Source organism: Chrysemys picta, chromosome 16 (assembly GCF_011386835.1).
Source record: "Chrysemys picta bellii isolate R12L10 chromosome 16, ASM1138683v2, whole genome shotgun sequence".
NCBI classification, from domain to species: Eukaryota; Metazoa; Chordata; order Testudines; family Emydidae; genus Chrysemys; species Chrysemys picta.
In genome coordinates this window covers 8,577,251-8,602,141 of record NC_088806.1, presented here as the reverse complement: position 1 = coordinate 8,602,141, position 24,891 = coordinate 8,577,251, and the positions used below count along the sequence as shown (strand labels likewise).

Sequence of the window (24,891 nt, the reverse complement as noted above, 5' to 3'; positions counted from 1 at the left end):
TTGAAATCGATCAGGTACTAAACTAGTCCAATTAAAGGGTATCTGGAACCTAAGGGCTACTTGCAAAATTCTATCTGCAGGCCAGTAAATGATATGATTGCCTGCAGTGGTAATGAGATTAAAATGTATGTCTTGCAATGTGGTGGCTTTAACATACACACAACTATAATTAGCTTGATCATGTCAGGGTAGTTCCTTGTCCCCTACCCTCCCAGCAAATGTAGTTATGAAGAGTGTTATCTTGAAATTATTCTTTGAGTCGGAGGCGGCGAAAGTAGGCTTCCAGATCACCGCATAACTGTATCATGTTCGTGGGGGTGCTGCGGCAAAAAGAGAGTCCCCAAGGTAGGACAGACTCTTCTGCTGGGTTGACTGTGTAGCTGGATAAATTGATGATATTGCTGGGTGAGTTGGGGTACCCCTGTTGTGGCTCCATGTGGCAGGTAGGATTTTAGACAGCTTACAGCTTTTTCTTTTGTAGAGAGGTGAAGTGTGTAATGTAGATCTCCTGTCTTATTTTAGGTTTCAGAGTAGCAGCCGTGTTAGTCTGTATCCGCAAAAAGAAGAACAGGAGGACTTGTGGCACCTTAGAGACTAACAAATTTATTAGAGCATAAGCTTTCGTGGACTACAGCCCACGAAAGACTACAGCATCCGAAGAAGTGGGCTGTAGTCCACGAAAGCTTATGCTCTAATAAATTTGTTAGTCTCTAAGGTGCCACAAGTCCTCCTGTTCTTCTTTTTGTCTTATTTTAGTAAAGTCCATTTGTGTGGAGGGTTGGTTATTTATGAAAGTCTCCAGGTTGGAGAGCTCTTTCTTGATGTTTTTCTGTTTGCTGTATAGGATGCTGATCAGGTGGTTCCTCAGTTTCTTTGATAGTGTATGGCATAATCTCTCACTGTGGTCTGTGCAGTATGTAGATAGCAATGGATTTTTCATCTTCAGTCCATTTGGTATGATTTCCATCCATTTGCATTTGGAAAGGAAGATATCTGTCTGTATTTGTTCAAGTTTCTTCATGAGGTTGATAGATTTCCATTCCATATGGCTACATGCAGTGCCTTGCATGGTGTCAAGTATCAGAGGGGTAGCCGTGTTTGTCTGAATCTGTAAATGTGAATCTTTGCTATGATGTGAGTCAAGCAGTGTCCATTGACTCTGTGTTATCTTGGAGAAGTCTGCATTGTACAGGGTTCCTGGGATAGTCCTTGGGAGTGTGGATACCTTTAATGGGCCAGCAGCGAGTCTGGCTTCTCCATAGTCGCACCTGAAAGGCTGGTTGTGGGCATTTCCCAACCTCATAACATATTTCAGTTACATACACAGAGCAAACTGCATAATTTCCCAACCAATGCTGATTTAAGCAGAGTCAGGATAAGCTTTACCCTGACATCTGGCGGTGAATTATGGTGAGGGTGGAAAAGAACTTCAGGGGCTGATCTTCTTTGCATAGGCACACACACCCGCTAGCCTGGGACAACAACAACTGAAAGTGGTTACTTTTGCTGGTGTGGGATCCCCAGTTTCTCTGTTATTGGGGCAGGAAGAATAAAGTGTTGTTACCCTGATTCTGTGAGTCAAGGCCAGTGGAACCGTTGTATGACAGAGGGACTCACAAGTAACTAAGTAGCACTCGTTAGACAAGGGGCATGGGTTACAAAACCCAGTGAATTGAGAGAGGCTGGGGACAGGTATGTGTACTTGATTGTATGGGCCCCTCTTTTGAGGGCCTGGCACACCAATTGTACTACCTCCTCTCTCCACTGTTTAATAGCAGAGCTAAGTTTGCTTTCATTAGAAGTCTAGCTAGAAGTTGCTGACCTGAATTCACTTTGGGCCAGTGGTGCACCAGCACTGGGGCTCCCCTACTACAGGCTGAAATTGCTAAAATTGCTGAGCTGAGATCACTGAGTGCTGTGTTAACCAGTGGGGGAGCCTGAATTGCTAAGCAGCTGGCAGAGCCAAGCAGTTTGTGGGACGGTTGGAGCGGCCCATGGAATAGGGAGCAGAGCGGAGCAGTTTGGGGGGACGGCTGGAGGAACGAAGCGGTGCGGCGCGGCTGGTAGAGCGGAGCCATTCGTGGTAAAGGCTGCAGCAGAATTCCAGAGAGAGGTGGGGCAGTCTGCCTCAGACCACGTAAGGTGCCCCTTAACATCCCGTGTGCCCCCCCATTTCCACCCAGGCTGAGGGGTAAAACTCTGCAGATAAACTTTTGAACTCTGGGGCAGCACTGACCAGGGAGAGAGACTTTGGGGGTTTTTTTAGATTCATAGAATATCAGAGTTGGAAGGGACCTCAAGAGGTCATCTAGTCCAACCCCCTGCTCAAAGCAGGACCAATTCCCAGCTAAATCATCCCAGCCAGGGCTTTGTCAAGCCGGGCCTTAAAAACCTCCAAGGAAGGAGACTCCACCACCTCCCTAGGTAACGCATTCCAGTGTTTCACCACCCTCCTAGTGAAATAGTTTTTCCTGATATCCAACCTGGACTTCCCCCACCGCAACTTGAGACCATTGCTCCTTGTTCTGTCATCTGCCACCACTGAGAACAGCCGAGCTCCATCCTCTTTGAAACCCCCCTTCAGGTAGTTGAAGGCTGCTATCAAATCCCCCCTCATTCTTCTCTTCTGGAGACTAAACAATCCCAGTTCTCTCAGCCTCTCCTCATAAGTCATATGCTCCAGACCCCTAATCATTTTTGTTGCCCTCCGCTGGACTCTTTCCAATTTTTCCACATCCTTCTTGTAGTGTGGGGCCCAAAACTGGACACAGTATTCCAGATGAGGCCTCACCAATGTCGAATAAAGGGGAACGATCACGTTCCTCGATCTGCTGGCAATGCCCCTACTTATACAGCCCAAAATGCCGTTAGCCTTCTTGGCAACAAGAGCACACTGTTGACTCATATCCAGCTTCTCGTCCACTGTGACCCCTAGGTCCTTTTCAGCAGAACTGCTACCTAGCCATTCGGTCCCTAGTCTGTAGCAGTGCATGGGATTCTTCCGTCCTAAGTGCAGGACTCTGCACTTGTCCTTGTTGAACCTCATCAGGTTTTTTCTGCCCAATCCTCTAATTTGTCTAGGTCCCTCTGTATCCGATCCCTACCCTCTAGTGTATCTACCACGCCTCCTAGTTTAGTGTCATCTGCAAACTTGCTGAGAGTGCAGTCCACACCATCCTCCAGATCATTAATAAAGATATTAAACAAAACCGGCCCCAGGACCGACCCTTGGGGCACTCCGCTTGAAACCGGCTGCCAACTAGACATGGAGCCATTGATCACTACCCGTTGAGCCCGACGATCTAGCCAGCTTTCTATCCACCTTACAGTCCATTCATCCAGCCCATACTTCTTTAACTTGGTGGCAAGAATACTGTGGGAGACAGTATCAAAAGCTTTGCTAAAGTCAAGAAATAACACATCCACTGCTTTCCCCTCATCCACAGAGCCAGTTATCTCATCATAGAAGGCAATTAGGTTAGTCAGGCACGACTTCCCCTTCGTGAATCCATGCTGACTGTTCCTGATCACTTTCCTTTCCTCTAAATGTTTCATAATTGATTCCTTGAGGACCTGCTCCATAATTTTTCCAGGGACTGAGGTGAGGCTGACTGGCCTGTAGTTCCCCGGATCCTCCTTCTTCCCTTTTTTAAAGATGGGCACTACATTAGCCTTTTTCCAGTCATCTGGGACCTCCCCCGATCGCCATGAGTTTTCAAAAATAATGGCTAATGGCTCTGCAATCTCACCCGCCAACTCCTTTAGCACCCTCGGATGCAGCGCATCCGGCCCCATGGACTTGTGCACGTCCAGTTTTTCTAAATAGTCCCGAACCACTTCTTTCTCCACAGAGGGCTGGTCACCTTCTCCCCATGCTGTACTGCCCAGTGCAGCAATCTGGGAGCTGACCTTGTGCGTGAAGACAGAGGCAAAAAAATCATTGAGTACATTAGCTTTTTCCACATCCTCGGTCACTAGGTTGCCTCCCTCATTCACTAAGGGGCCCACACTTTCCTTGATTTTCTTCTTGTTGCTAACATACCTGAAGAAACCCTTCTTGTTACTCTTAACATCTCTTGCTAACTGCAACTCCAAGTGTGATTTGGCCTTCCTGATTTCACTCCTGCACGCCTGAGCAATATTTTTATACTCCTCCCTGGTCATTTGTCCAATCTTCCACTTCTTATAAGCCTCTTTTTTGCGTTTAAGATCAGCAAGGATTTCACTGTTTAGCCAAGCTGGTCGCCTGCCATATTTACTATTCTTTCTACACATCGGGATGGTTTGTTCCTGCAACCTCAATAAGGATTCTTTAAAATACAGCCAGCTCTCCTGGACCCCTTTGCCCTTCATGTTATTCTCCCAGGGGATCCTGCCCATCTGTTCCCTGAGGGAGTCAAAGTCTGCTTTTCTGAAGTCCAGGGTCCATATTCTGCTGCTCTCCTTTCTTCCTCGTGTCAGGATCCTGAACTCGACCATCTCATGGTCACTGCCTCCCAGGTTCCCATCCACTTTTGCTTCCCCTACTAGTTCTTCCCTGTTTGTGAGCAGCAGGTCAAGAAAAGCTTTGCCCCTAGTTGGTTCCTCCAGCACTTGCACCAGGAAATTGTCCCCTACGCTTTCCAAAAATTTCCTGGATTGCCTGTGCACCGCTGTATTGCTCTCCCAGCAGATATCAGGGTGATTAAAGTCTCCCATGAGAACCAGGGCCTGTGATCTAGCAACTTCTGCTAGTTGCCAGAAGAAAGCCTCGTCCACCTCATCCCCCTGGTCTGGTGGTCTATAGCAGACTCCAACCACGACATCACCCTTGTTGCTCCCACTTCTCAACTTTATCCAGAGACACTCAGGTTTTTCTGCAGTATCATACCGGAGCTCTGAGCAGTCATACTCCTCTCTTACATACATAGCAACTCCCCCACCTTTTCTGCCCTGCCTGTCCTTCCTGAACAGTTTATATCCATCCATGACAGTACTCCAGTCATGTGAGTTATCCCACCAAGTCTCTGTTATTCCAATCACATCATAGTTCCCTGACTGTACCAGGACTTCCAGTTCCCCCTGCTTGTTTAACAGGCTTCTTGCATTTGTGTATAGGCACTTAAGATAACTCAATGATCGTCCCTCTTTCTCAGCATGAGACAGGAGTCCTCCCCTCTTGTGCTCTCCTGCTTGTGCTTCCTCCCAGGATCCCATTTCCCCACTTACCTCAGGGCTTTGGTCTCCTTCCCCCGGTGAACCTAGTTTAAAGCCCTCCTCACTAGGTTAGCCAGCCTGCTGGCGAAGATGCTCTTCCCTCTTTTCGTTAGGTGGAGCCCGTCTCTGCCTAGCACTCCTTCTTCTTGGAACACCATCCCATGGTCAAAGAATCCAAAGCCTTCTCTCCGACACCACCTGCGTAGCCATTCGTTGACTTCCACGATTCGACGGTCTCTACCCCGGCCTTTTCCTTGCACAGGGAGGATGGACGAGAACACCACTTGCGCCTCAAACTCCTTTATCCTTCTTCCCAGAGCCACGTAGTCTGCAGTGATCCGCTCAAGGTCATTCTTGGCAGTATCATTGGTGCCCATGTGGAGAAGCAGGAAGGGATAGCGATCCGAGGGCTTGATGAGTCTCGGCAGTCTCTCCGTGACATCGTGTATCCTAGCTCCTGGCAAGCAGCATACCTCTCGGTTTTCCCGGTCAGGGCGGCAGATAGATGACTCAGTCCCCCTGAGGAGGGAGTCCCCGACCACCACCACCCTCCTCCTCCTCTTGGGAGTGGTGGTCGTGGAACCCGCATCCCTAGGACAGTGCATCTTTTGCCTTCCAATCGGTGGAGTCTCCTTCTGCTCCCTTCCCTCAGATGGGCCATCTAGTCCACTCTCCGCATTAGCACCTGTAGAGAGAACATGGAAACGATTGCTCACCTGTATCTCCATTGCTGGTGCATGGACGCTCCTCTTTCTTCTTCTGGAGGTCACATGCTGCCAAACCTCCTCACAATCCTTCTGTCCCTGCTGCGCCTGCTCTGAATCTTCAGAACATTGTGGCCGTAGAAGCATCTCCTGACGTCTGTCCAGGAAATCTTCATTTTCCCTTATGCAACGCAGAGTCGATACTTGTTTCTCCAGCCCTCGAACCTTCTCCTCCAATATGGAGACCAGCTTGCACTTTGTACAGACAAAGTCACTTCTGTCCTGCGGAAGAAAGACAAACATAGCACAACCTGTGCAGGTTACAACAGCTGATCGCTCACCTTCCATATCACCGTCCTCTTAGGAGCTTCCTCAACTGTTGCAGGAACTACTCGGATAAACCTGCAGATGAAAGCCTCAGTGCGCTCTCCACGCGAACTCCCAGGCAAACTCCTGCTGTTCGCCGCTCAGCTGGTTCGCTGCTGACTGCCCTTATATACCAGTCAGGCCCACTCAAGGCCCACCTGGAACAAAACACTCCCAATTCACACTTTTCAAACAAACAAGCAAGCAATCAAGCACACGGTCAAACTGACCAACTGTCCCAGCAGCAGGCACTCAGATACTCACCAACACAGCCCCCCTAATGCAGCACTTAGCGTACCTCCTCTTGGACAGCTCCCAGGCAAACTCCTGCTGTTCGCCGCTCAGCTGGTTCGCTGCTGACTGCCCTTATATACCAGTCAGGCCCACTCAAGGCCCACCTGGAACAAAGCACTCCCAATTCACACTTTTCAAACAAACAAGCAAGCAATCAAGCACACGGTCAAACTGACCAACTGTCCCAGCAGCAGGCACTCAGATACTCACCAACACAGCCCCCCTAATGCAGCACTTAGCGTACCTCCTCTTGGACAGCTCCCAGGCAAACTCCTGCTGTTAGCCTCTGCTGTTCGCCGGTTGTTGGGTGTAAGGTTGTTGGACTTAAGACCCTGAGGGGAAAAGGACACTGCCAAACTTACTTGAAGGTGGGTCTTTTGCTCATGGTTTGTTTTATGAATCCTGTTTGTGGTGTTTCCCCAACATAATTCAGCATTTGCTACACTCAGACTCCGTGCTTGCGAGAGGGGAAGTTTTGCCTCCTAGAGACGCCCGGGAGGTGGTATGTAATTGTCCCATGTCACTGGGTGGGGGCTTGAGCCAGTTTTGCATTGCGTTATTGAAACAGAACCCCTAGATACTGAACCCGGCCCTTGTTGCTGCCAACTCAGAGGGGCAGAAGGGTTACACTAGCACACACAATCCAACAAGATATTAATGTTCAACAGATCAAGACTTTTGAAATGATACCTCACAAGGCAGACTTTGTACAAACCATATCATCATTATAAGACAGTGATGAATATGGGGCTTCCAGGGTGCTGCTTTGAGCATAGCATGCCACACCTGGGCTTACATTGCAATGGAGACATACCCTTAGAGTCCATCTCTCCTGTGATAAAGATTGCAGCATGGCTGGCCTGGGTCATCTGACTTGGGCTCATGGAACTAAAGCTGAGGGGCTAAAAACTGTGGTGCAGATATTTGTGTTCATGCTGAAGCCTGGGTTTGGAAACCGTCACCCCTCATGGGGGGTCTCAGATATTGGGCTCAAGTCTATATGTCTGCACTGTCATTTTATAGTCTTGCAGTCCAAGCCCCATAACCCTGAGTCAGCTGACCCAGCCTTTGAGACAGGTGCCTTGGGTGTTTTAATCGCAATGTAGACATAACGTTAGGTTACTTGTACAGAGCACTGAAACACCCACAGCTGGCCTGTGTTGGATTAATCAGGGTCATTGGGCTTGGTCTGTAAAGTTGCAGTGTACGTGTCTCATCTCAGGCTCAGTACCCTGCTCTAGGAGCCCAGATGGTTGGGAGGGAGTTTAGCAAGTGGAAATGGTAAAACTGCAGTGAAGTATTACCCTGGACTCAATGGCATTTCTCTATTGGTCTGTCTGCCTTGGGGCAGGGACAAAAACACATCCTGCTGCATTGGTTATTTCAAAGGGTGATTTAGGATTTTAATTCTCAGACACGGTGCACAAAGCAGGTCTCAACCCTCGGCGTAAATGAGCTGCCCACAGATTTTAGCAGCCACAATGAGGCATTTGGTGTGAGAGCTCAGACCCACCCCTTTCCCAGAGGGAGGGGGTAATCTGTGAGGGGACTGGACCCAAACTTTCAGTAACTCTATTATCAGTGCCTGTGAATGTAATTTAAATCATAAAAACAGCCACACTGGGCTAGAGCAAAGGTCCATCTAGCTCAGCTTCTGACAGCCAATAGCAGGTGCCCCAAAAGTCACTATCGGGAGTTGAACCCAGGATCTCCTGTTTATGAAAGGGGTGCTTTAGCCAGTTACGCCATAGTGTCTGCTGCTGTCTAAATGATTTTGTCTCCCCACATATCACTCCCTGCCAACCCCCACTAGGGCCTGACAAGCATTGCTCGTGTTTGGATTCTGTAAATCAGAGGAGGAGGTCAAGTTTTTCTCCCAAGGTGTGTGTGTGATTCTTTGCACAGGTCTATGCTACAAAATGAGGTCAGTGTAACTACATTACTTAGGGGTGTACAAAATTTACATCCCCTCCCCCGAGCAATGCAGTTATATCAACCTAACCCCGGTGTAGATAGCACTGTGTCAACAGAAGGGCTTCTCCTATCAACATAGCTTGGGGAGGCGCTTGGTTAGTGAAGGTCCAGAGAATAGGTGGCCTATGACTTGCATTTGGAGAGGCTGGGCATGAGCGATAGAAGCTAGTCCACCTTTTGGCCACTCCTCTCCTTCCCTGACACCTCTTTGCATCCTGCTCGTGCCTCTCCACCCTCCACCCCAAGGTCTGCCCACCACCCACACCTCTCTGCCCCTCCCCTGACATCTGCCCTGCCCACCGTTCGCACCTCTCTACCCCTCCCATGAAAACCACCCTGGCAAAGATTAGTGCCCCAGGAAAACCTGCCCCCTGCTATTGTAATCAATGATGTTCTGGGAATATGACGGGAAAGGGACTGTCTGAATTAAGACAAGATTAATCAAAGCAGGAAATGGACAACAATCTACAGCAACATCATTAACCACAAACACACTCTCAACATGCTCCAGCCAGAACAGAAATAGCAGGAATTCTTGCAGTTTAGCCATGGACACATTTACACAATGGCACAGCAGTGAGTGTGCTGCGGAAGCTGGTCTGGTTAAACAATTGGAAATGATCACTCAGGCCTGGTCTACACTATGAGTTTAGGTCGAATTTAGCAGCGTTAAATCAAATTAAGCCTGGACATGATCACACGATGAAGCCCTTTTTTTCGACTTAAAGGGCCCTTTAAACCAGTTTCTTTACTCCACCTCCGATGAGGGGATTAGCCCTTTCCGGGTTGGATTTGGGATAGTGTGGACGGAATTCGATGGTTTTGGCCCCCGGGAGTTATCCCACAGTGCTTCATTGTGACCGCTCTGGACAGCTCTCTCAACTCAGATGCACTGACCAGGTAGACAGGAAAAGCCCCGCGAACTTTTGAATTTCATTTCCTGTTTGCCCAGCGGGGAGAGCACAGGTGACCACGCAGAACTCATCAGCACAGATAACCATGATGGAGTCCCAGGATCGCAAAAGAGCTCCAGCATGGACAGAACGGGAGGTACAGGATCTGCTTGCCATATGGGGAGACGAATCAGTGTTAGCTGAACTCCGTAGTAGTAAACAAAATGGCAAAATATTAGAAAAAGTCTCAAAGGCCATGAAGGACAGAGGCCATAACAGTGACACACAGCAGTGCCACGTGAAAATTAAGGAGCTAAGGCAAGCCTACCACAAAGCCAGAGAAGCAAATGGAAGGTCTGGGACAGAGCCACAGACATACCGCTTCTATGCGGCGCTGCATGCCATGCTGGGGGGTGCAGGCACCACTACCCCAACCCTGTGCTTTGACTCCATCAATGGACAATCATGCAACAGGGAAGCGGGTTTGGGGTACGAGGAAGATGATGATGAAGAGAATGAAGATAGCTCACAGCAAGGAAGCGGAGAAACCGGTTTCCCCAACAGCCAGGATATGTTTATCACCCTGGATCTGGAATCAGTAACCCCCGAACTCACCCAAGGCTTGCTCTCAGACACTGAGGGCACACAAGGGAACTCTAGTGAGTGTATCTTTGTAAATATTGCACATGATTTAAAAGGAAGCGTGTTAAATGATTAATGATAAATTTGCCCTGGCAATCGCAGCCAGTACAGCTATTGGAAAAGTCTGTTAATGTGTATGGAGATGGAGCGGAAATCCTCCAGGGACATCTCCAGAAAGCTCTCCTTTATGTACTCCCAAAGCCTTTGCAAAAGGTTTCTGGGGAGGGCTGCCTTATCCCGTCCGCCATGGTAGAACACTTTACCACGCCAGGCCAGTAGCACGTAGTCTGGAATCATTGCATAACAAAGCATAGCAGTGTATGGTCCCGGTGTTTGCTGGCATGCAGACAACATCCATTCCTTATCTCTCTTTGTTATCCTCAGGAGAGTGATATCATTCATGGTCACCTGGTTGAAATGGGATGATTTTATTAAGGGGACATTCAGAGGTGCCCATTCCTTCTTGGCTGAACAGAAATATTGCCTGCTGTTAGCCACGCGGTGTGGGGGAGGGGTGAAATGATCATCCCAGAGAATTGGGTGTTGGGGGGGAGGAGAGTTAGTTGGGTTTGTGCTGCATGTTAACCCGGAAACCGCAGCCCTTCCTTTTACATTGCAAACCCATTTTAATGGCCAACCCAAAGGGTGATTGGTATGGGAAATGAGGGTGCTGCTGTCTGAAACCATTCCCACATGTTATGAAGGTTAAGAAAGCCAAAAGACTGTGGTTTACCATGGCTGCCTGCAAGCCGAATTCTATTGCCTAGCACTGTGTGAACGATCTCTCACACCAAACCGGCAGGCCTACAATATAAGTGGAAAAATGCAACCTTGTAACATGTGCTGTGTAATGTGAATAGCAAAATTTAATGTGAAAAAGTGTACCCTTGTTCTCTAAAATGTGTCTTTTTTAACCACCTCTCCCTTCTCCTCCACCAGCTGCAAATGTTTCTCCTTCGCAGAGGCTAGTGACGATTAGAAGGAGAAAATGGTGGACTCGGGATGATATGTTCTCGGAGCTCCTGCTGTCCTTCCACACTGACAGAGTACAGCGGAATCTGTGGAGGCAGACAATGTCAGAGTGCAGGAAAGCACAATATGAACGTGAGGAGAGGTGGTGGGCTGAATGGCAGGCTGAAGAGAGTGAGTGGCGGGCTGAAGAGGATAAGTGGCGTCAGCTTGCTGACAGAAGACAAGAGTTGATATGCTCCAGCATATGGTTGAGCTGCAGGAAAGGCAACAGGAGCACAGACCGCCGCTACAGTCCCTGTGTAACCAACAGCCCTCCTCCCCAAGTTCCATAGCCTCCTCACCCAGACACCCAAGATCGCGGTGCGGGGGCCTCCGGCCACCCAGCCATTCCACCCCAGAGGATTGCCCAAGCAACAGAAGGATGGCCTTCAATAAGTTTCAAAGTTTTAAAGTGCAGTGTCGCCTTGTCCTTCCCTCCTCACCCACTTAACCCAGTGCTTCCATCATCCCCCCACCCCTCCCGGGCTACCTTGGAAGTTATCCCCTATTTGTGTGATGAATTAATAAACAATGCATGAATGTGAAGTAACAATGACTTTATTGCCTCTGCAAGTGGTGATCGAAGGGGAGAGGGGAGGGTGGCTAGCTTACTGGGAAGTAGAGTGAACTGGGGGGTGGGGCGGTTTCATCAAGGAGAAACAAACAGAGCTTACACAGTGTAGCCTGACCAGTCATGAAACTGGTTTTCAAAGCTTCTATGATGTGCACCGCGCCCTGCTGTACTCTTCTAACTGCCCTGGTCTCTGGCTGCGCGTAATCAGTGGCCAAGCGATTTGCCTCAACCTCCCACCCCACCATAAATATCTCCCCCTTACTCTCACAGATATTGTAGAGCGCACAGCAAGCAGCAATAACAATTGGAATATTGGCTTCGCTGAGGTCTATCTGAGTCAGTAAACTCTGCTAGCGCGCTTTTAAATGTCCAAATGCACATTCCACCACCATTCGGCACTTGCTCAACCTATAGTTGAACAGGTCCTGAATCCTGTCCAGGCTGCCTGTGTACGGCTTCATGAGCCATGGCATTAAGGGGTAGGCTGGGTCCCCAAGGATAACGATAGGCATTTCAACATCCCCAATGGTTATTTTCGGATCTGTGAAGTAAGTCCCTTCCTCCAGCTTTTTAAACAGACCAAAGTTCCTGAAGATGCGAGCATCATGTACCTTTCTTGGCCAGCCCACATTCATGTTAGTGAAACGTCCCTTGTGCTCCACCAGGGCTTGCAGCAGTTTTGAAAAGTATCCCTTGCGGTTTATGTACTCAGTGGCTTGGTGCTCCGGTGACAAGATAGGGATATGGGTTCCGTCTGTCGCCCCACCACAGTTTGGGAATCCCTTTGCAGCAAAGCCATCCACTATGACCTGCACGTTTCCCAGACTCACTACCCTTGATATCAGCAGCTCTTTGATTGCGTTGGCTACTTGGATCACAGCAGCCCCCAGAGTAGATTTGCCCACTCCAAATTGATTCCCAACAGACCGGTATCTGTCTGGCGTTGCAAGCTTCCACAGGGCTATCGCCACTCGCTTCTCAACTGTGAGGGCTGCTCTCATCCTGGTATTCTGGTGCTTCAGGGCAGGGGAAAGCAAGTCACAGAGTTCCATGAAAGTGCCCTTATGCAGGCGAAAGTTTCGCAGCCACTGGGAATCATCCCACACCTGCAAAACGATGCAGTCCCACCAGTCTGTGCTTGTTTCCCGGGCCCAGAATCGGCATTCCATGCCATGAACCTCCCCGAGTAACACCATGATTTTCACATTGCTGGGGCCTGTACTTTGTGCGAGGTCTATGTTCATGTCAATTTCCTCATCACTTTCCTTCCTCATCACGGCTCCATACTTGCCGTGGTATGCTGCAATTGCCTCCTCGCCTGGTCTTGGTTTGGCATATTCTGGCTCTTCATATGCTCCAGGACAATGTGTGTGGTGTTCATAGTGCTCATAATTGACGCGGTGATCTGAGGAGGCTCCATGATCCCAGTGCTATGGTGTCTGAGCTGAAAAAGGCATGAAACTATTGTCTGATGAAGGGAGGGAGGGGCAGGTGCCGACATGGCTTACAGGGAATTAAAATCAACAAAGGTGGCTGTGCATCAGGGAGAAACACAAACTAATGTCAAACAGAATGCGCCCCCCACCCCAAAGATTGAACTCAAAACCCTGGGTTTAGCAGGCCATTGATTTCATGGAGAAAGGGGGAAGCAAATGAATACAGAACAAATCTGGTCTATCTATTTTTTACATCTTAAGCTGGCAGCAGACAGTGCAGCATGACTGATAGCCATTGGCATCTTCTGGGTGCTTGGCAGAAAATGCTGTACTATGACTGCTAGCCATCATTGTCAGGAGAGTTCAATAGGCCAGGAGACAAAACATATCTGCCAAGGTGCCTCTGATTGAGCTCACTGAGGAATATGACAATGATGGATACTAGTTGTAATACACCATCCACTGCCAAAAGACAAGAAGATACTGCTGTGTAGCAATGCAGTACCACGTCTGCTAGCACCCAGATGACATATGGTGATGCTGAGCTGAGCTGAGCTGAGCGGGCTCCATGCTTGCTGTGGTATGTTGTCTGCAGAGGTAACCCAGGTAACCCAGGTAAAAAGGTGCGAATCGATTGTCTGTCGTTGCTCTGACGGAGAGGGAGGGGCCTGACGACATGTACCCAGAACCCCCCGCAACACTGTTTTTGCATCATCAGGCATTGGGATCTCAACCCAGAATTCCAATGGGCAGCAGAGACTGTGGGAACTGTGGTATAGCTACCCAGAGTGCAACACTCCAGAAGTCGACGCTAGCCTCGGTACTGTGGACACGGTCTGCCGACTTAATGCACTTAGAGCATTTTATGTGGGGACACACAATCGACTGGATAAAACCGTTTTCTATAAAACCGGCTTCTGTAAGTTTGACCTAATTTCATAGTGTAGACATACCCAGAGACTTATAACTGCCTGCTTCCCCACTTTGTCTAAGAAGCACCTGCAGTGGTGCAACTGGTAATGCAAAGTGGACTAGTGGTGGTGTTATGGGTTCAACTCTTACCTGGAACACTGGTTTCTGTTATCTCTGTAGTTTCCCCAACTTGCTGTGCCTATTTCATATGGAAAAGGAGAGTAAGTTCTAAAAACATGGAAGTGGGTGCATAGCTTGGAAACATCTACCCTGTGATGCCATTAGTTCCAGTACATTGTTCACTGGCACAATGAATTGATTTATTTGCCATTGAAAAAGCTGCCAGGACAGGTCTCCTGGCACCAGATTTCCATGCTTCTTCCAGCACAGCCCTGGCTCCTTCCCTGCCCCAGTTAGAGCTGAAGGAGGGTCCTATATGCACTGAGCCTAGCACTTTCCGAAGACACCTTAGCACAGTTGGCAGCACATCATTGTCATCGTCTGAAGATCCTGAGTTGAAGTCTCAGAGAAGGCAATGGTTTTTGCTCCCTGCTTCAGATTTTCTAAAGGAAATCAGAGAAAAGAAACTATAGGAGAGTGGTTTCTAGACACCCTCCCACCCATCTAACACACACACACACACACACACACTTTTCTAAGGCATTAATTTTTCCTTCTCTATGGAGTTTGTATTCTCCATAGAGCAAAATAAAACAAAAACATTTAAGTCTAAGCCTAATACAGTATGAAACTCAATACAGATAAAATCTCACCCTCAGACATCTTCCAATAAGCTTCTTTTCTGGACTAGACCAAACTTTTTACCTGGTATAGTCCTTGTTCCTGCTCAGGTGGTATCTAGGGGATTTCTCATGACTACAGCCACCTTTCTTCTGTTCCACCCCGTTATACAGCTTTGGTACAAGGCAGGAATCTTTTGTCTCTCTCCTGGGGAAAAGCCCCAGGTTTAAGATGGATTCCTGTACCAGGTGACATGGTCGCATGTCCTGTGAGACCCCAAGCCTTCATTCTTCCTGGTCTGACTCACAGATGGGGCAGGACAGAGCCATCTATAGTCAATTGTCCTGGTTAATGGGAGCCATCAAGATTCCAAACCACTATTAATGGCCCACACTTTGCATAATTACAACAGGACCTCAGAGTTATATTTCATATTTCTAGTTTCAGATACAAGAATTCATAGATTCATAGACTCTAGGATTGGAAGGGACCTTGAGAGGTCATCAAGTCCAGTCCCCTGCCCTCATGGCAGGACTAAATACTGTCTAGAGAATCCCTTATAGACATTTATCTAACCTACTCTTAAATATCTCCAGAGATGGAGATTCCACAACCTCCCTAGGCAATTTATTCCAGTGTGTAACCACCCTGACAGTTAGGAACTTTTTCCTATTGTCCAACCTAAACCTCCCTTGCTGCAGTTTAAGACCATTACTTCTTGTTCTATCCTTAGAATGATAGGTTCATACAAATAGGATGAACACACACAGTAGAAGCTTATAAGCTTTGTAAAGATACCTTACAAGAGACCATTTGCATGAAGCATATTCCAGTTACATTATATTCACACTCATTAGCATATTTTCATAAAATCATATGGAGTGCAACGTCACAGCAGGGAAAGGGTTTTACTGCGGCAGCTGGGGGCAGTTGTGTTTCATAGTCAGGCTATGGTATGAGTTCCTCCAGGTTTCTCATAAGCACACAGGGACCTTAGCGGGTGCTCTCAATACAGGAATGGCCCAGATACAATAAAGTGATGGGAATTGCATTTTCCTTTTTTATTTGTTTTATTTCGAATGACATTTCTGTTTGTGATTTCACTTTGCTTTGTATAACTGTGTTTTCTCCTGGATTTGATATTTAACTAAAAAAATAATAAGGCCTCAGGGTGCCGGATGGAGGAGCAAGCTGAGGCTAGGACTGCTAAGAGAGCGAGAGTAGCAGGTTTTCTGTATTGTTGCCAGCCCTCTTTTGCTTGACTAGTTTCTGTTCTGCACGAAATTTGCCTCTTTTACATGTGAGTCTGGTTAGCTCAGTTGGTAGAGCATCAGACTTTGCATCTGAGAGTCCAGGGTTCAAGTCCCTGGTCAGGCAGAGAGAGACTCTCCCCTAAGAAATTCAGAAGGATTCTGCTTGACTTGAAGACTTGACCTTTCCTCAGAAGGGCCCTTTACTGTAGGGGACTGAATGTGCTACCCTTGCAGTCTGGAGGAAGAAAGGCCTCTGGGTCAGCAGCAAAGTGCTGTGTGCTGATTTTCTGAGCAAATGCAGGGCTGGCCAGAGATGCATGTTCCCACTGGGTCCTCCCTGCAAGAAAAAATTGTCCCCTCAGAGCACAAAATTTGCTTTTTGTGTGCATGTGAGCCTTGTTTGTTCAGTTGGTAGAGCATCAGACTTTTAAGACTGGAAGAGTGGGCAGGTTGATGAGCTGGGCCTTCTAGCATTCGGTTGGGGATGAGGTGTGGAACACGAACTGGGAGAAACAGATGCTGGCATGTGAGGAATTGCTTGGCCAGAGGCATAAGTGGACCTTGTCATTACCTACAAGGTTGTAATGCTCAAGACCTATATTTTGGATGCGGGGAATTTCCTCATCCATGTATATTCCCCTGCTCCACGAGTGTTGCTGAGACTGAACATGATGGCCTTCCACTTCTTGTGGGGCAATAGGATGTCTCTACCTAGTCAGGGGAAGTGTGACTTTTCTGCTATATTAGAAGGGGGGTTGGACCTGATGAGATTTGAAGTCTTTTACAACTCTACTTTTTTATTTTTCAGTTTTCAGTGGGTGGCTGAGCTGGAGAGGAATGGCAGGGCAATCACAAAGAACACAAATGAATCTTCGGATATGGCCATATGTTTTTGATCCCATTTGGTGCAGCACCGGGTATGGGATGGCTGATGATGATGGAAGGGGGAGAAGAATAGGAAGACCACCCCCTTTAATGTTCTTCTACTCCCACCTTACATCCTACAGGATTTTCAGTGGATGGCTAGGTGGATGGTGCTTACAACATGGCTTCATCCTCAGCAGTGGCTGCCCTCACCGCAGGGTGGTGGCTACAGCAGTGAGGCCCCCGCTTTGGCTCAGTCTGAACAGAGGTCAATGTACCACTGGGTGAGACAGGCAAATTTTAGGGAGCTTCCTCTGAAGGTGAGCAACTGTCCCCAGAACTTACTGACAGGAGGTTTAAAGTATTTGCAATGTGCATGTCTGGCATGTGCAGAGCAAAGTCTGCCCTGGAGCATTGTGTCAGGCTCTGGCACCGCTTGAGACAATGGACTACCTTCAGCCACCAGGTAACCCAGGATCTAAGGCAGGAATGGGGTGAGGAAGCAGGTCAAGCTGAGCAAGGCAGGCAAATAATTATCTTGCCTTCATTGGTGCTCACAATGATGCCCTTTTTGTGTGCCATGGCTGACAAAAACATCCCAGACAGAGAAGCAGCAGGCTAAAAAAGTGCTTTGCAGGTGCTGAAGTAGCTCAGTTGGGAGAGTGTTAGACTGAAGATCTAGAGGTCCCTGCTTCAATCCCAGAATTTGGTATATTTTTTGGTCCCTTTGTGTGCAGTGGTGGGATGTTTTCTAGAATTACAACAGTGATTTTACCTGCCACGAGTCCCTCATTTCAGGCTCCCAAGCAAGAAAAGACAGCATGAACTTCTGCACTGAGTTGACCCACCTGACCTTTCTTTCTTCTCTTGGTCTTTCTCAGCAAGGGGAAGAAAAAGAAGCTCTCCTTCAAGCTGGAGTCACAAGAGCGACATAAGGATAAGTTCCTGAGTGCTGGCTCCAGTCATTTGCTCTACCAGCTGACCTATCGAAGGGCTGCCACCATTTCCTCCAAGTTCACCCATCAGTGTGTTCAGAATGGAAAGCGGTAACTAGTGGTGTTCCCCAATGGTCAGTCCTAGGACCAATCCTATTCAACTTATTCATAAATGATCTGGAGAAAGGGGTAAACAGTAAGGTGGCAAAGTCTGCAGACGATACTAAACTGCTCAACGTAGTTAAGACCAATGCAGACTGAGATCTCACAAAACTAAGAGATTGGGCAACGAAATGGCAAATGAAATTTAATGTGGTTAACTGTCAAGTAATGCACATTGGAAAAGATAACCCCAATTATACATACAATATGATGGGGGCTAATTTAGCTACAACAAATCAGGAAAGAGATCTTGGAGTCATCATGGATAGTTCTGTGAAGATGACCACGCAATGTGCAGCGGCAGTTAAAAAAGCAATCAGGATGTTAGGAATCATTAAAAAAAGGATAGAGAATAAGATGGAGAATATATTATTGCCCTTATATAAATCCATGATACACCCACATGTTGAATACTGCATACAGGTGTGGTCCCCTCATTTCAAAAAAGATATGCTGGCATTAGGAAAGGTTCAGAGAAGAACAACTAAACTGATTAGGTGTTTGGAATGGGTCCCATATGAGGAGAGATTAAAGAGACTAGGACTTTTCAGCTTGGAAAAGAGGAGACTAAGGGGGGATATGATAAAGATATATAAAATATTGAGTGGTGTGGAGAAAGTGAATAAGGAAATGTTATTTACTTGTTCCCATAATATAAGAACTAGGGGCCACCAAATGAAATTAATGGGCAATAGATTTAAAAGAAATAAAAGGAGGTTCTTTTTCACACTGCACACAGACAACATGTCCAACTCCTTGCCTGAGGAGGTTGTGAAGGCTTGGACTATAACAGGGTTTAAAAGAGAACTAGATAAATTAATAGATTTCGGAGTGGTAGCCATGTTAGTCTGTATCAGCCAAAAGAACGAGGAGTACTTGTGGCACCTTAGAGACTAACAAATTTATTTGAGAAACAACTCTGACATCATAATCAAAAAGCCTGACAAAGGAGGTGCTGTCGTCATCATGAATAGGTCGGAATATGAACAAGAGGCTGCTAGGCAGCTCTTTAACACCACATTCTACAAGCCGTTACCCTCTGATCCCACTGAGGGTTAGGAAAAGAAACTGCAACATCTGCTCAAGAAACTCCCTGAAAAAGCACAAGAACAAATCTCCCCAGACACAGCCCTAGAACCTTGACCAGGGGTATTCTATCTGCTACCCAAGATCCATAAACCTGGAAATCCTGGATGCCCATCATCTCAGGCATTGGCACCCTGACAGCAGAATTGTCTGGCTATGTTGACTCCCTCCTCAGTCCCTACACTACCAGGACTCCTACCTATCTTCGAGGTACCACTGACTTCCTGAGGAAACTACAATCCATTGGTGATCTTCCAGAAAACACCATCCTGGCCACTATGGATGTAGAAGGCTCTACACCAACATTCCACACAAAGATAGACTACAAGCCATGAGAAACAGTATCCCCGATAATGTCACAGCAAACCAGGTGGCTGAACTTTATGACTTTGTCCTCACCCATAAGTATTTCACATTTGGGGACAATGTATTCTTTCAAGTCAGCAGCACTGCTATGGGTACTCGCATGGCCCCAGAGTATGTCAACATTTTTATGGCTGACTTAGAACAACGCTTCTTCAGCTTCGTCGCCTAATGCCACATCTCTACTTGCACTACACTCATGACACCTTCATCATCTTGACCCATGGAAAAGAAGCCCTTGAGATATTCCATCATGATTTTAACAATTTCCATTCCACTATCAACCTCAGCCTGGACCAGTTCACACAAGAGATCCACTTCTTGGACACTACAGTGCTAATAAGCGATGGTCACATAAACTCCACCCTATACCGGAAACCTACTGACCGCTATACTTACCTACATGCTGCCAGATTTCACCCAGACCACACCACATGATCCATTGTCTACAGCCAAGTTCTAAGACACAAGCGCATTTGCTCCAAACCCTCAGATAGAGACAGACACCTACAAGGTTTCTATCAAGCGTTCTTACAACTACAGTACCCACCTGCTGAAGTGAAGAAACAGATTGACAGAGCCAGAAGAGTACCCAGAAGTCACCTACTACAGGACAGGCCCAAAAAAGAAAGTAACAGAATGCCACTAACCGTCACCTTCAGCCCCCAACTAAAACCTCTCCAGCGCATCATCAAGGACATACAACCTATCCTGAAGGATGATCCCTCCCTCTCACAGATCTTGGGAGACAGGCAGTCCTTGCTTTCAGACAGCCCCCCAATCTGAAGCAAATACTTACCAGTAACCACACACCACACAACAAAAACACTAACCCAGGAACCTATCCTTGTAACAAAGCCCGTTGCCAACTCTGTCCACATATCTATTCAGGGGATACCATCATAGGACCTAATCACATCAGCCACACTATCAGAGGCTCGTTCACCTGCACATATGCCAATGTGATATATGCCATCATATGCCAGCAATGTCCCTCTGCCATGTACATTTGCCAAACCGGACAGTCTCTACGTAAAAGAATAAATGGACACAAATCAGACGTCAAGAATTATAACATTCAAAAACCAGACGGAGAACACTTCAATCTCCCTGGTCACTCGATTACAGACCTAAAAGTTGCAATATTACAACAACAGAAAACTTCAGAAACAGACTCCAATGAGAGACTGCTGAATTGGAATTAATTTGCAAACTGGACACCATTAAATTAGGCCTGAATAAAGACTAGGAGTGGATAGGTCATTACACAAAGTAAAGGTATTTCCCCATGTTTATTTTCCCCCCTACTGTTACTCATACCTTCTTGTCAACTGTTGGAAATGGGCCATGCTGATTATCACTACAAAAGGTTTTTTTCTCCTGCTGATAATAGCTCACCTTAACTAATCACTCTCATTACAGTTTGAGAACCCCTGTTATAGTGTGTATGGTTACACCCATTTTTTCATGTTCTCTCTCTCTCTCTCTCTCTATATATATATAAATCTTCCTACTGTATTTTCCACTGCATGCATCCGATGGAATGGGTTTTAGCCCAGGAAAGCGTATGCTCAAATAAATTTGTTAGTCTCTAAGGTGCCACAAGTACTCCTCGTTCTTTTTGTAGTTAAATTAATGGAAGTTATGTCTATTAATGGCTATTAGCCAGGATGGGTAAGGAATGGTATCCCTAGCCTCTGTTTGTCAGAGGGCGGAGATGAATGGCAGGAGAGAGATCACTTGATCATTCCCTGTTAAGTTCACTCCCTCTGGGGCACCTGGCACTGGCCACTGTTGGCAGATAGCTGTCACGGAGTATTGGGGGACTCAGGGCCCTGCACCCCCGGCTCCCTGCGATTCACCATGACTCTCAGCCAGCCAGTAAAGCAGAAGGTTTATTTGGATGACAGGAATACAGTCCAAGACAAGTCTTGCAGGCACAGACAACAGGGCCCCCCTCAGTTAGGTCCAGCTTGGGGTCCCAGGGCATTCCAGCCCACCCCCCTTTGGGGGGTCAGAGCCATCTCTCCCTCCCAGCCATCTCTCCAGCTCGCTTCCAGCACTCTGCCTTCAGCGACCCCTCCCACAGCCTTTGTTCAGTTTCCCGGGCTAAGGAGTCACCTGGCCTTCAACCCCTTCCTGGGTTCTCATGTTACACACTCAGGTATGCGCCCTCGGCCAGTCTCCCATCCCCCAATGCAGACTATCCAGCCACACTCCCCTGTCAGCATTCACAGACCACAGTGAGGACAGGCCCAGTTCGTCACATCTCCCCCCTTCGAGACCGAACTGAGCAGGGTCACTTTAGCCAGTGACCCGGGGAAGTTCGAACCTACCCCCGTTCTCATGGATGCCCCCGCATCCCTCCCATTCCTTGGTGAGAATTACACCAGGCCCCTTCAGTTTCACGCCCCCCTTAGGTCGGGGGTGCTTGATGGCACTCGCAGTTCGCATGTGGGAAGGTTTATGCGGCCTGTGCCCTTTCCCCACCCCCATACCTCTGGGGCTCCAACTGGGCTGTGGTCTTCTCCCAGCGCTCCAGTCTGGAGGTCTGTGCTTTGGGCTCTCTTGGTTTAGAGCCGCCCTTTTAACCTTGGCCACCCTCCAGAAAGGCTCCTCTATGCTGGGCAAGGGTCCTAGAGCTGATTTCCCCTTGTCCCAGGCCTTCCTCCCCCTCTGACAGGGGTCACAGGATCGGCAGTACTGTCGGACAGTAACAAAGACCCCAGGCCAGTAAAAGCTCCGTAGCAGCCTCTGCTGGATACACCAGGTTCCCTGGTGCCCTGAGAGAGGAGTGTCATGGGCCCGGCACAGCAGCTGGCGGCGATACTTCTGGGGTACCACCAGCTGCCTCCTGATCCCCCCTGACTCCATTTTCCCTGGGGGAGCCCATTCTCGGTACAGGAACCCCTTCTCCCACAGGAACCTTTTCCGGCCACCTCGTCCCATGGTCTGTACCGCATTGAGGTCGACCAGGTCCCTTATCTTCCGCAAGGAGGGGTCTCTCTGCAACTCGGCCTGGAACTCAGCAGCTGGGACAGGGATGGCCACCTGCTCTTTCTCGCCCGCTGGGTCTGAAGCTGCAGCCTCCCTGAGCCGTGTCCCTGGGCGTTCCCTCCCCACCAGGTTAGGGTCCTGCGCCTCAGGCAAGGCACCCCCCCCAAGGCCAGGGCGCAGTGCCCCTCGCCGGCTCTGACTGCGGGTCACAACCAGTGCCCTTTGGGGGTTGCTTGGCCAGTTCTCCAGGTCCCCCCCCATCAATACCTCAGTGGGCAAATACGGGTGTACCCCCACATCCTTGGGGCCCTCCTTGGCCCCCCACTTCAGGTGTACCCTTGCCACGGGCACTTTGACTGGTGTTCCGCCCACCCCCGTCAGGGTCAGGTAGGTGTTGGGCACCACCTGATCTGGGGCCACCACCTCGGGCCGGGCCAGCGTCACCTCTGTGCCCGTATCCCAGTATCCACTGACCTTCCTCCCATCCACCTCCAGGGGAACAAGGTACTCTCTCTGGGGGGACAGCCCCGCGCCTACCGTATAAACCAAAAACCCTGAATCGGGAGCATCCAGCCCCCTAGAGGAGCTAGCCTGGAGCTCTCCTCCCTCCTTAGCAGGTGGTACTCTGCCAGCCCCCCTTCCCTGGGAATGCTGCCTCTCGCCGGGCTGGGTCTCTACCCAGTCAACCCTCTGTGGGTTCGGTCTGCTCAGCCTTGTCCCTGAGCCTGGGGCACTGGGCCCGTATGTGGCCTTTTTGGCCACAGTGGTAGCAGCCCATGTCCCATGGGTCCCCTTGAGTGGGTCGGATGGTCCTGACGCCGGATGTTCCCCTCTGATGGGGTTTTTCTGTATTTTCCCACGGGGAGGTCCCATGGTGACTCTCTCTCTGCGTTGTGGTGGGACTGCTCCTTTGGGACTCCTCCCTTTTATCTCCTCACCGGCTCTTTACGAACTCATCGGCCAGCCGGCCTGCATGTCGCGGGTTCTCTGGCTTTCTGTCCACCAACCACAGCCTCAGGTCGGATGGGCACCGCTCATACAGTTGCTCCAGTACCAGCAGTTTGACCAGGTCCTCCTTCGTCTGGGCCCCATCAGCCCACTTGCTGGCGTATCCTTCCATGCGGGCGGCTAGTTGCAGATATGAGATCTCAGGGGTTTTATCCTGACTCCGGAACCTTTCCTGGTACATCTCAGGAGTCAGCCCAAACTCACATAGCAGGGCCTTTTTGAATAGTTCGTAGTCCCCTTTCTCTGCCTCTTCCAGTTGGCGGTACAATGCCACGGCTTTGGGGTCCAGTAAGGGGGTAAGGACCCGGAGTCTGTCCGCGGGATCAACCCGGTGCAGCTCGCAGGCCGTCTCAAAGGCCTCCAGGAAGTCATCCATGTCCTCCCCCTCCTTGCGTGGGGCCAGGATGCACTTATCAAAGCTCCGTGCAGTCCTGGGTCCCCCCTCACTCACCGCAGCCGGGGGTTCGCTGCCCCTCAGTCTCGCCAGTTCCAGTTCATGCTGTCTCTGTCTCTCTTTCTCCTCCCGTTCATGCTGATGCTGTCTCTCTTCATGCTGTCTCTGTCTCTCTTTCTCCTCCCGTTCATGCTGTCTCTGTTGTTCACGATCCTCCAGCTCTCTCAGTTTTAGCTCTTTCTCCCATTCCAGCCAATTCCGCTCCACGGATGCCGAACGTCGCCGGGAGGATCCTCTGCTGGCCGGCGAGCTTCGCCGGGAGGGTCCCCTGCTGGCCGGGGGGGTCACGGCGCCTTCGGTATTTGCTGGGCTCCTCCCCACCCTTCCCCTAGGCATAGGAAGGAGGGGTCTCGGGAAGCCCTCAGCAGCCGGCTGACCACTCCCAGCTGGGACAGACTCTGGTGCCTGTGCTGCATTTGCCAGGCTGCTTCCCTGAGACACAGGGATCAGTTCATTCGCGCGATCTTCCGCCTCCAGCCGGGCAATGAGCTGTTCTTTGGTGAGCCTCCCAATGCACAGCCCCCTCTGCTTGCACAGCTCCACCAGGTCGCTCTTAAGCCGCTTGGCATACATCTTCCTGCTGGCCACTCACCGGCCTGTGTGCTCGCAGCTCCTCACAGTTCCCAGGGAGACCCCTAGTGTGCCAGCCCTTCTCGAGGTCACCACCTCTCTGCCAGGGTCGAGCTGCAGACTCCTCTGCCCCTGGGACCACTCTCTGCGATCCCCCTGGGGGACCCTGTTACCGCAAAAGTCCCTCTCGCTGGTCACACACTCCCGGGGTAATAACCGTCTCTCTCTCACTCTTCAGCACGCCTGGTCCCCGTCAATCCCCCTTCATTTTACTGCTCCCCAGTCACTTACTGCAGGAAGCGCCGTCCACGGGGTGCAGTAGATCCCACCGCTGCCACCAGTTGTCACGGAGTATTGGGGGACTCAGGGCCCTGCACCCCCGGCTCCCTGCGATTCACCATGACTCTCAGCCAGCCAGTAAAGCAGAAGGTTTATTTGGATGACAGGAATACAGTC

The 24,891-nt window shown here is 49.2% G+C and overlaps 2 protein-coding genes, 1 long non-coding RNA gene and 1 other non-coding gene across 13 annotated transcripts in view; 2 read left to right on the top strand and 2 right to left on the bottom strand.

The window, feature by feature from the left end:
* Positions 1–21,004, top strand: part of LOC101943829 (zinc finger protein 420-like) — a 56,438-nt gene extending 35,434 nt beyond the window's left edge. For 6 of the 8 annotated variants that reach the window (XM_065569343.1, XM_065569342.1, XM_065569332.1 and 3 more), the window contains exon 6: positions 11,009–11,626. The gene's annotated coding sequence lies outside the window, so the exon portion shown is untranslated. Of the gene's footprint in view, positions 1–11,008; positions 11,627–17,741 lie in introns of those variants that run through there. The other 2 variants (XM_065569334.1, XM_065569336.1) reach the window with 1 other exon arrangement.
* The window catches only part of LOC135975998 (uncharacterized), a 268,614-nt gene that overhangs the window by 90,617 nt on the left and 153,106 nt on the right, over positions 1–24,891 (bottom strand). The window lies entirely within an intron of this gene.
* Positions 11,621–24,891, bottom strand: part of LOC101938094 (uncharacterized) — a 52,630-nt gene continuing 39,359 nt past the window's right edge. For 2 of the 3 annotated variants that reach the window (XM_065570126.1, XM_065570125.1), the window contains exons 4-5: positions 14,153–14,565; positions 11,621–13,098 (exon numbers count right to left, since the gene is read on the bottom strand). In XM_065570126.1, the coding sequence (XP_065426198.1) occupies positions 12,005–12,928 (924 nt within the window). In that variant the 5' untranslated portion in view covers positions 12,929–13,098; positions 14,153–14,565 and the 3' untranslated portion in view covers positions 11,621–12,004. Of the gene's footprint in view, positions 13,099–14,080; positions 14,566–24,891 lie in introns of those variants that run through there. The other variant, XM_065570129.1, reaches the window with a different exon arrangement.
* On the top strand, positions 16,048–16,120 carry TRNAQ-UUG (transfer RNA glutamine (anticodon UUG)). The gene has a single exon. It is a non-coding gene; the product is annotated as a tRNA-Gln (tRNA).